This window comes from Tupaia chinensis, unplaced genomic scaffold (assembly GCF_000334495.1).
Source record: "Tupaia chinensis unplaced genomic scaffold, TupChi_1.0 Scaffold000030_1, whole genome shotgun sequence".
Lineage (NCBI taxonomy): Eukaryota > Metazoa > Chordata > Mammalia > Scandentia > Tupaiidae > Tupaia > Tupaia belangeri.
Genome location: NW_006159460.1, coordinates 229,128 through 240,241, shown reverse-complemented (window position 1 = coordinate 240,241; position 11,114 = coordinate 229,128). Strand labels below are relative to the sequence as shown.

At 59.0% G+C, this 11,114-nt stretch overlaps 1 protein-coding gene across 1 annotated transcript in view; it reads right to left on the bottom strand.

The window, feature by feature from the left end:
* Positions 1–144: 144 nt before the first annotated feature.
* Positions 145–11,114, bottom strand: part of SH3BP4 (SH3 domain binding protein 4) — a gene marked incomplete at its 5' end in the record, with an annotated part of 13,777 nt that continues 2,807 nt past the window's right edge. The window contains 2 exon segments of the mRNA XM_014587440.1: positions 145–2,055; positions 2,830–3,018. Coding sequence (XP_014442926.1) covers positions 1,831–2,055; positions 2,830–3,018 — 414 coding nt within the window.

Genomic DNA, 11,114 nt, shown 5'->3' with positions numbered 1-11,114 from the left:
GGCGTGGGGGCACTCCAGCTGTGACCGCCATGCTGTGGAGGGTGGCTGTGTGGGGACACTATAGCTGTGACCACATGTCGTGGAGGGCGGCTGCGTTGGGGGGAGCTATGGGTCTATGCGTAGATCCATTTGCTAGTTCGTTTATTTAGTCTGGTTGGGTACAGAAAACACACACACATGTAACAGGTTAAAATATCCAAATAAAATTTACTGCAACTTGTGTAGAATTAAATTTGTGCTACAAGACATGTTGCATAGGAAACTATTCAAAGCCCCTGAGGAAAAGATCCATGTTTTTTAAGGTGCAAGTGGTTTTGTTTGCTTCTTTGGGGAAAGGTGAGCGAAGACCTCTGGGAGAAATGACAGGATTGAGAAGTAGAATTTAAGGTTAGTTTGTGTGATGATTGGGAACTGGGTCCTGGTTTCTGCAGCATGAAGTATCTGTTACTTGTGGTTCTGTCTGTTTAGAGTCTGTCGGTCTTTAGTATCTGACTCAGTAGCTAAGAGCGGCGTTTCAGTCTGAGAAGGATTGTCCACGATCACGCTGGGTAATCACCACGTCTCAACGAAGCAGCGGCAGAGAATGTGGCCCGACACCGATCGCATGATTGCAGCGTGTCCCGGCCCACGCAGGGCCGCCCCCCCAGTGAGCTGCCAGCTGCCAGGCCTGCCGCTGTTTCCTCCAGACGCACACCGCAGTGGCTCACAGGGTGTGACACGGCGGCCACGCAGGCCCTCGCGGCGACGCGCACAACTCTTCACTGGGAACCGCCTTTGTGCCGGAAGCATTTCCATTTTTAGAAAACATCCCCTGCTCAGAGGACCTTCACATTGTACGAAAAACGGCTTCCCATTTGTCTGTGTCGAAGGAGCCAGGGTCCACTCGGGCAGGAGTGGGGTTACGTCTCAAGTCAAATGAAACATAGTTTGGCACCTCTGCACGTTGCACGTGAGACCCACTAGGGTCTCTGCAATGGGCCCAGGAGGAGCTGGGCTGCCACCCTCTGGTTCCGTGGCCACCTTTTCCTGTCCACGGAAGGGGCAGTGAGCTCCACAGGGGCACCCCGCTGGCCCTAGGGGGTGCACAGCTGCAGAGCCCACCTCACCGGTGACCTTGTCCTTCTGAACGACTAAGCACACGCGGGTGGGCCACGAACAGTGTCACCTCCAGCTGCTCACTGCCAAGGGGCCCTTCTGCCCACTGCCCTCCAAGGTTTCCGTGTTCTCACGTGAGCATTTACTGCAGAACGGGGTGAAGCTGTGCAGATGGCAAGAGGACACAGGGCCGGGGAGTCTCAGAATGGGCGTTTGCTGGAAAACCACCTTTTCCATCCGAGCTACGTTTTCCCAAGTAGAGAGTGGAAAAGGTCCCACACTCGGACAGGCGTCTTTCTGTGCTGAGAGTTAATGCAAACTACGAAGCCAGAAATGCCCCAGGCACCTTTAAATACCTATATACATCTGTGACATAATTTAAAAAGGTCTTCGAATAACATAAAAACCTCAACAGCATCTGCCCCATCAAGTTTTTTTTTATCTTAATGATCCATTAAAAAATTAGATACCACCTTTCTCATGTCCCATCCCCATTCTTTTAAAAAAGTGATTTTTAAATTTAAATTTACACTCCGCAAATAGAAAGCTCTTCCACAAGGGCAACGACCACAGTAGGAAGCCCCCTCAGGCCCCTCACTATGGAGAACGGCAGGCCTTGCGTGTACTTGTCCTGGGCGCAGGGCCGACTGGCGAGTCCAGGCTCTGTCTGAGCAGCCACCCCTCTCCCCTCCCCAGCTCCTCGGTGACAGCGGACGAAGGCGGGAGGGGACCCGTTCAAATCACAAAGTCGTCATGGTCGGCAGGGCTGAAGGCGGCCGCTCTCAGAACGTCCAGGGAGTTGACGAGGATCAGGGTCCCCGTGAGGTGCTTCCAGCGCTTGGTGATGGGGTTCTTCATCTTGTCCAGGCCTGTGTGCAGCTCCTGGATGACGTCCCGGTAGCTGTCTCCGATCTGGTGGCTCCAAGTGAGCAGGAAGTCATAGGCAGGCTTCCACATGGCCTGGGTCGAGGGCAGAAGAAATAGGAGGGAAAGAAACGGAGACGGTGAGACCTGTTCCTGTCACCCGACCGTCCTTATTGGTGACACTCCATTCAGAGTGAAAGGGGCCTTGGGAAAGCAGGGGACGGTCTCCGGCCAGGGCCAGCGCATTGCAGAGGGAGGGGCAGTACTTCCGGGGACATGCGGTGCGCGGCAAACGGGATCTAAGTAACAGGTTTCTCTCCTCCCACATCTGCGGCCCCTCCTGTCTGCGTGCCGTTCAGAACTTGCTGTGTCCTAGACGACACGCTCACCCTAAGACTCCCTGCTTCCTGGGCCTCCCGGGAAGCCTTCTACGGTGACTCACACCCGTGAAAACATGAGGCTGCCCTGAGCAAGGACCCGACCTTGCTGGCTTCTGCTGAACTTCCGTGACATTGCAGGTATCAGCCCCCAACAGCCCCCAGGGAGAAATCCAGACCAGAACGGACCAAAGAGTGTTGGGTCTGCATGCCCTTTGACCTTACTAAAGGCAATTCAGAGCAGCATGAGCAGGGACAGGTGGCTCCGAGGTGCGCCCTCCCACGTCCTGGTGGGTGGCCTTGCATCTTCAGAACAATGCACGCTCCGCTCCCACCTGGGGAGGGCGAATGGAGCACAGCGCATATGCACATGCTCAGCTCGGTGCAGCCCCCAGGACGCTGGCTGGCTAGGAAGGGGAGCTCTGTGGGATGGCGGTGCCCGGTGGAGGGAGCCCAGGAAGGACAGGCCGAGTAGCCGGGAGGCCCTGCTCACCTCACTGTCCACCACCCCGTTCCTGTCCCGATGGGGAGACTCGTACGCGTCCATCTGCTGCCTGGAGACCTTGGCCAGCTTTTCCGCCAGCTCCCGCCAGCGTTGTGCCACCTCGACAGCCGTGGTCAGGAGCACGAAGTCCTGGATGAGCCTGACCACCAGGCCCTGGCAGTCCATTTTCAGCAAGGCCTGAGGAGGGAGGGACACGGCATGAGGCAGAGCACGGCCGCGCAGGCTTCGGGGAACCCCAGCCCTGGATGGTGCCGAGCGCGTGGGCACCCCACCCTGCCAGTTCATAGCCCGTGAATGTCCCCTGGACTCCACAGGCAGGCCGGGGCTCACAAGAGGGAAGAGAGGGCTTGCAGGGTGCACTGGGTTGAACAGCACCCCCTGCCCAGACCCCAAACACACCAAATCCCTGTCCACTCAGAGTCTGGGATTGTGACCTTATTTGGGAACAGGGTCTTTGGGGAGGGTGCAGTGCAGGATAAGGATGGCCGGTGTCTTTGTAGAGAGAAGACAGAGGCAGAGAGAAGGCATGTGCGGCGGAGGCAGTCTGACACCCACGCCACAGCAAGGGCTGCCCGGCCCGCCAGGGGCCACGAGAGGCCTGGGGCACATTCTCCCCGAGTGTCCAGGGGAACCAACTCTGGTGACCTCGACTGTGGATTGTGCCTCCGGAATGAGGAGTAAGTCCCACTGTGGGCAGCTCCCCAGTGGTCAGGTCCTGGCAGCCCTGGGTGAACACGGACAGCTGCTCAGCTCCCCCAGTCTCTCTCCCACTGGGGAAACGGAGAGATGATGCCCCTTGCCAGGACGGACCACACGCTGGAGGCTTTCAGGAGGGTGGGCACCAGTGGGCAGAGATGGGGATGCCGGGCTCAGGTGTGGTCCCAGGCAGGGGCCTGGGAATCTGACGGGGCCACCAGGGATGATAGAGGAAGAGGCCAGGCAAGAAAGGGTGTCCACCAGGAACCCCACTGGTCAGATGGGAAGGGTGACGGGGTGGTCCTCCCGGGACTGTGAAACAACGGGAAATGCTTCCCCGGGTCAAGAGGACTGCTCCCTTGTCAAGGCGCAAGAAGGTTCCAGGCCCGGCCCTCTGCAAGCCACATCGGAGTTCAGTTCCCACCCAGACACAGGGGCCGGCAGGACAGGCTCTGGACATAGGTGCGCTGACCTGACCTACCTGGGGGAAGGATGACGCCGGTCTGGGACTAACACTCCTGGGTAAAAGTGAGGCAGCTGGCCCACGCGCCTGGCTGCCTGTTGGCACACTGCGAGAAACCGCACCCTAAGCCCTGGTGTGGCTCTGGGCTGATTTGGTAACCAATGAGGCCTCACCTGGTTGTGTGGAGCTCTGAGCTAGGCAGGGCGGCACGCCCCCGGAGGCAGGAGGCGCAGCGGGGCTCACATTCCCCGACCACCCTAGGCCACAGTAGGGCACAGCCCTTGCTCTCTGCCAGCCAGGGTGCTCGGATGACGCCCCAATGAGGGGGGAAACGCTCAGCTTCCTGAGAGGAGTGCGCCCACAGGCACCCCTACAGGGTCTCCGAGACTCCGTCGGATGCTTGGGGTAGCGAGGACAAAACCAAAGAGTCACTGAGAGCAGAAGAGGCCAGGAGCCGGCATTCTTGCTGTCTACACTGCTCCAGCCCGAGGCTGCCATCTGAGGGTGCTGAAGAGAGCCACACAAAAGCACTAAAGAAACAGCCCTCCCGGGGCCTGGGCAGACCCTGGCCGGGCAGCCTGGGCAGCCCCCGCCCTCCTCAGTCAGGCCCTGGCTGCTCCCGCTTGGGCAGGTGCGTGGCTGTCTCCCGTGCGAGTTTCCTGCTCACTGGGGGACCCTACTGTCAGCAACGCTGGGATTTCGGGTGACTTGCTCTGAGCAGTAACGGGGGTGGTGACCCCGACTCCTTCCTGCTGCACCTCGACCTCTGCAACAGAAAGAAGCTGGCAGGGGGTGCAAGAACCACATGGGCCTTTCGTTTTCTCAGGAGCTACTGTGAACCGACTTCACCTGCCAGGCCCCGGGCTCACCCACTCCTCGGAACCCCTACGAAGGAGGGGCAGTTCACCCCTCTGTACAGATGAAGGAGAGAGGGGAGAAGGGGTGTCTACACCTGTGAAGTCAGGGCTGGATCCACCCCAGGCAGCCGATCTCAGACCCCTACCTGGCGCGTGAGCAGAGAAGTGTCTGTTTTAAGCGGGATGTGTGTGTGTGTGTGTGCGCGCGTGCGTGTGTGCGTGCGTGTGTGTGTGCCTGGGGAGTGTCCCACCCTGGCAAGGGCAGAGATGCAGTTAGACCCAAGTCTCCTGGAGCTCGGGCCAACCACCTCTGGAACTCTGTGAACACCTCGTGACAACTGGAATGGAGCCAGACAGAGCGCTGGCCCGGACGCGCTGCATGTCAGCCCTTTACTCAGGAAATGGCTAGTGTCACCTCCAGTTCCGATCTGTGCCAAAGAAACGAAAAAAACTCCAAGTGTTTACTAGATGAGGTCTGAAGGAAAGCGTGCCTGTGTGTGCGTCCCCGCGTACAGGGAGGGACATGGGATGAGCGGGCTCGGATTTCAATCTGTTTGCAGGGCAGGGAGCTCTGGGCGCTTGGAGGCAGGACGGGGCCCGAGCCACATCTGGCCTCCTGGGAAGCAGTGGTGGATGACAAAGGGTTTGCCCCCGCGTCACATGATGCTCCAAGTCGGCTCTGCCCAAGCTTGCCCACACCCCACACACAAACGGCCCACACACACACGGCCGTGTGCTCAGCTGCTGGCTCCCAGGCGGCCTCAGGTCCAGGGAACGGAGCCTGTCCGAGTCACCTGCTTCTGAGGCAGGTCAGTCCTGGCCGGGGCCTCCAGGCTGCTCTCTCCCAGAGGCTCTGGGCACGGACACAAAGGCCTTCCGAAACCTGAGCCGCTCCATGCCCTGCTGGGAAGGAGGGCATCTGGCCCTGCCCAGGGGCACCCGGGCCTCACTTGCCCAGGTCAGAGGTGAACAGAGAGGCCGACCCTTCTGAAGACAGGGGGAAGGCGCCTTCATTCTCTCACTGCGCCTGCTGAGCCCGCCTGGCTCTGTCTGCGAGCACGGTGCCCACGCCAACATTCTAAAAGGCCATTTGGGGTGCCCGCCAGATCTCAAGGGACGCATTCCCTGCAGCGGGCTCTCGCCCCGGGAACCTGTACCTGTAGCACACGCTTTCATTCAGCACACACACAGGTGCATGCGGAGTGCCAGGAAGGGCCCGGTGACATCACGCACCGAGCTGAGCCACTGGCGGTTCCCTGACCCGAGTGAACAGTGAGGAGTGAGCTGCCCCTTCGGAGGTCACAGTCTCTCTCGTGAACAGCCTCAGGCAGCAGAGGGCCGCCTGGAAGGGTCCCTGGGGAACCTGCCCCCACCTGAGGGCGAGCTGGGCTTCTCCAACTCGCAGGGACTGTGCGCTGTCCTCGCCAGCCCCCAGTGTCACCTGTTCCCCGCGACCCCTACCCCCATGAGCTGGCTTTCTTCTTTATTTTTTAAAAGAATTATTTATTTTCATTGATTATTATTATAATTTTTACAAATTTGACCAGAAAGAGAAAGGGAAAGTGAGGAAGCACGCTGCCAGGTCTGGGACTAGAACCACGGTCGGCCACGTGGGAGTCCAGCACCTTAACCATCTGCCCTCTACTGCCCCTACCTCCCCTTGATTTTCAACCTGCAGTAACATGACGCCCGCATAGAAGGGACTTCAGGAAGGCCTGTGGAAAAGTGAAATTAAAATGCAAGTTTATTTTGGTACAAAAAAAAAAGCTGAAATCCATGCATATTTTTCTTTCATAGGGCGCATTTCCCACAAGCATTTTAAAGACCCTGTATCCTTACCACCCTCCCCGCTGGACCTAAGCTACCCTCACCATGGCCAGACCCGACATTCTTGTGCAAGTTCCAGGATGGACTGTGGCAGCTGGCCAAGGCTTTTAGGAAATTCTCCTCTGGGCTCTTGTGCCTCCATAGGCTGTTCCTGTGCATCTCTAACGGCCCCTTCCACCTCTCACCTCCTGCTGTATCCCCGCCCTCCTCACCCTGGGTCCTCGGTCCTGTTCATGATGGTGTTGCGGAAATCAGAATAGTCCATTGTATCAAAGCATATTGTTGAATGAAGACATTTACTGTCTTTTTTCCCCCAGATTTTTGCTATAGGCCATGTGTGCTAGCCAGAGACGAAGACATGGAAAGTGAGACATCCCCCAAGCCCTGGGATATTCGGGCACACACGCACACATGTGCGTCTCAAGCCTTCAGGTCCTGGACTCCAACCACAATCAACCACGCCTGAGTCCAGCGCCTGAACTCCACCTGCTGGGCCCCAACATCCACACTTCCTGTAAAACTGGGTTGGCTACAGCTCGAATCCTGGCCCCTGGCAGCTCGAGGCACACGCCAGGCAGGTGTGCATGCCCCAAGTCCTGGCTGGAGGGGGATGGGGATGCGGAGAAGCAGCACCACGGTGTGACCATGCCCAGTTGGTCAGTGCGCCACTCTAACAAAAACCACAGGGCTGGGCTCCTCGGGGCTCAGCGCACCACCCTCCAGATATACACCCCCTCTCTCACAAGGGCGGCCGCCCAACCCACCCAGGTGGGCACACAGGTGAGCCCCCCATTCCTCGTGCCGTCTCCTAATTCCAGGGCAGACGTGCCCACAGAACGCCCTCGGGCAGCCCTCTAAGGCCCACGGTACATGTGAAGGGGCATTAAAGGGCTTCCATGCACCAAGAACGGGGAACATACTCTGCTGTTTCTTTATTAAACTAAAACAAAATCCCTGCCATGAAACCTCAGGTTTATGAATGTGAGGAGGTGTCACCCGCTCCCGTGACTGCAGCCTGGGCCGGCTGGTGTCCCAACTCCAACCACGAGGCCGGTGAAGGGCTACCTCCTGCCCCTGCAGAACAGGTCTGAGGCCCGATGGAGGCGAAGGGTCAGGGACCTGCACAGGCTGTGAGGCCTCCTGGCCTCTGCCCTGGACTGACCATGCCACAGGCTGAAGACAAACAGCTGCTTGGTGCTAAGCAGGAGCAGCAGGGCCCTGTCCAGGAATGGGAACGCTTGGGAGCCCTGCTCTTCCAGGCCCCACCAATGTCCACGTTGGTGGGTACACACCAGGCTGGGCATGCACCACGCCAACTCTCACTACTTCCTCCCAGACACCCGAGCCTCCCCACGCCACGCCACACCTGCAGACGGTACTGCCCCACCCCACCCACGCTCCACCCCTCCAGCCCCTTGCCCTGCACGGTCACTGCAGCCCCAGATCTCAGCCTCTCCCATGCCCGGGCTGTGCCCTCCCTCACCAGCCAGGCATCCCTGTCGGGGGGCCCTGCAGGCAGCAGTACCTGCCTGTCCACCTTCCCACGGAGAGACAAAGTGAGAAGTCACCCCCTAGTGAGGATGGCCACCCCACAGCCTCCCATTCTCCTTTTGGGATTTTGCACGCACATGTCCCTGAGTATTTTCCAAGCTGTCAGGTCTGGGACTTGAACCACATCATCAGCCACGTGGGATCCAGCTGCCTTAACCACCAAGCCACCTGGCTGGCCTCCCAGGACTCAGGAGCCATGTAACAGGGACAAAGTGCAACACCCACTCTCGCCCTGTCTGGGGCTCTTCCTGGTTCTAGGACAGAGCTGGGACCCTTTGCACAGCTAGCTCTCCCACTCTGGCCTCAGGGCTTCACCTGAAGAGCTCTTCAACCAGGTGGCACCTGCCTCAGTGCCCCCCCCCCGCCCCATGAGTCCCATCTCAGCGAAGACCCCAGTGGTTCCCTCCACGACCTCTAGGGCCCAGGACGCTCCAGGGCTGCACCCATCTGCTATTCCCCGGCCAGCACCAGGCACACCTGGGCACTCAAAGCAGCCCAGGACCGTCCCCGTCCCTGGCTGCCAACATGGCCTAGGGCATCGTCACAGGTCACCATTCTCAGCCAACATGGGCAGTCAAGGCTTCTGATGGTGTTGGGGACCTGGGACAGAGGGCATCCTGTCCTCTGAGGGCATGGAAATGTGGGGAGAAGGCAGAGTCACCCGGGAAGCCCGTGTGGTCGGGCAGAGCCTCTCACGCAGCTCTAATATAGAAAGGGGGCGTGGGCACCACAGAAAGGGGGACGGGGCGGAGACCGGAGCTTCCAGACCACGCAGGCAGCAGGCTCGCTGCTGGGTCCAGGCCTCTCACTCCTCCATCCATCACTCACTCCCGAGTAGCCGAGAGCTCCCCACGTGCCAGGGCTTTCCCTTGTGGAACGACAGCAAGACCACAGCACACGAGCAGCTGTTCGGACAGGGGAAGCACGGCGAGGGCCCAGCGGGATGGCGAGGGGCACAGCAGCCACTCCACCGAGGGCTGCGGGTGGGACTGGCTAGACAACACGAGAGCCAGCACTGAGAGGGGCAGATGGCCTGTGAGGTGGGAGAAGGGTGCTCCAGCAGAGGCGAGGCAGGCAGGCCGGTGTGTTCGAGGGACAGAGCAAAGGTGGTCAGGGCTGCGGCGGTGAGCTGGGCAGCGGGGGGAACTGGGCCCACGGCGGAAGATGAGCAGCCAGGACCGACTCCTCCGACATCCCTGAGAGTTCACTGTCCCGACTTTTGCCCTTTCTAGCTCCTCACGGTTTCCAAACCCAGGAGTCCAATCTGGACAGAGCGATTTTTTTAAAAGAATTATTTATCTATTATTTATCTATTTTATTTATTTTCTATTACCACTATTATTGTTTAATTTGACCAGAAAGAGAGAGAAAGAGACAGAGAAAATGAGAAAGCAAGCCAGCAGGTCTGAGACTGAAACCGTGGTCAGTCACGCGGGAAGCCAGCACCTTCACCACGCCACCTGCTGTCCCCCAGAGAAGGATCTCAAAAAGGAAAATGGGGGCACTGGTGGGGGAGAAAGGTGGTCTGGCTGTGACACGGTGGGGAGGGCAGGGCCCTGCTGCAGAAACATCTCTACCACGGACCCCAAGGCCAGAGATGGAGCACCTGGCCCCTGCTGGTCCTTGAGCACGCTGGGACAAATCCATCTGTGGATTGTGGACCTCTGACCTGCCATTCCAGGGTGCCAGCTCACAAGGAGACGGCCGGCATGGGAGGGGTGGGGCACTGCAGAGCCAGCTTTACTTTATGTCCACAAAATCAACCTTGCTCGGGAGCGTTCTGGTGTGTTTCCTCCTTGCTAGGGGGAGGGGAGGAGAGGGAGAAAGAGGCGCGAAGACCCCACCCTGCACACCCCGACCCAACGAAGCCAACCGAAGAGCCTCTCCCAGGGAATGTTGGCCGAGATGAGTAAAGAGATTTTAATCACTTAAATCTTTAAAAAATGAGGAGAAATGAATATTAAAAGCCACCTCCTCAGAGAATGGACAAGGAATTGCAGCAAAACCTGAAACAGAAACACCTCCCTCTGTCATGGTTTTTCCGTGGCGTTGGGTTTCCCACCTCCACTCCCTCCAGGTGGGTGTTTCAGCTCAGCCGCAGGAAGGGACATCAGTACAGATTATGGCCTGTGAAAACACGCGATCCATAACCAATGCTCGGGGCCAGGTAAGGGCTGCCGGAGGGAAGCACCCCTGCCTGCCGAGTCGCGTTCATCCACGGAGGGGACAGGCCACGTGGCCTGGGCACCAGCTCCCAGGATGCACCTTGCAGGTGGGCCATGAGGTGTGCCCTGAGCTCACGTGGGCGAGGGTGAGAGCATCACAGTGAGAGGGCCATGTGGGGGCTGGGAGGGCGCCGCTGCCTTCCGTTCGCTCCCCACGGAAACTGCCACCACCACGGCCCCCGTGCCCCCCGCCCCTCTTCCCAGCCACTTCTAGTCCCGCAACCCTCCATGGACAATCTTGGGTTGTCCTTGTTCCATGCTTCTGGCACTTTCTACCACCGTGGGCCACCGTCCAAGGGTGTTTTCCCTGCCCCACCCCTACCAGACAGCACGTGCACCTGCAGGTGGATGCCGGGCCAGGACTCACCCTGTCTCCTCCCTGGGGCAGCCGATGGCGTGTGTGACATGCACCCCTGTGTGGCGCACAAGGGCACGCCCAGCTCATCTGCAGAGACGCGCATGCGCCTAATAGCAGGTGTTGGCTGGGAGGGGGAGACGTGGCAGGACGGCCACCGCGAGTCACATCTACAGGGTGGGGAGGTGAGGAGGGCTGCCTCGAGTTGTCGGAATGAGGAAGAGAAGGAAAGAAAGTCGTGGGCTTCCCCACGGACAACCAGGACCTATGGCGAGGACGGAGCCGAACAAAGTTGCTGG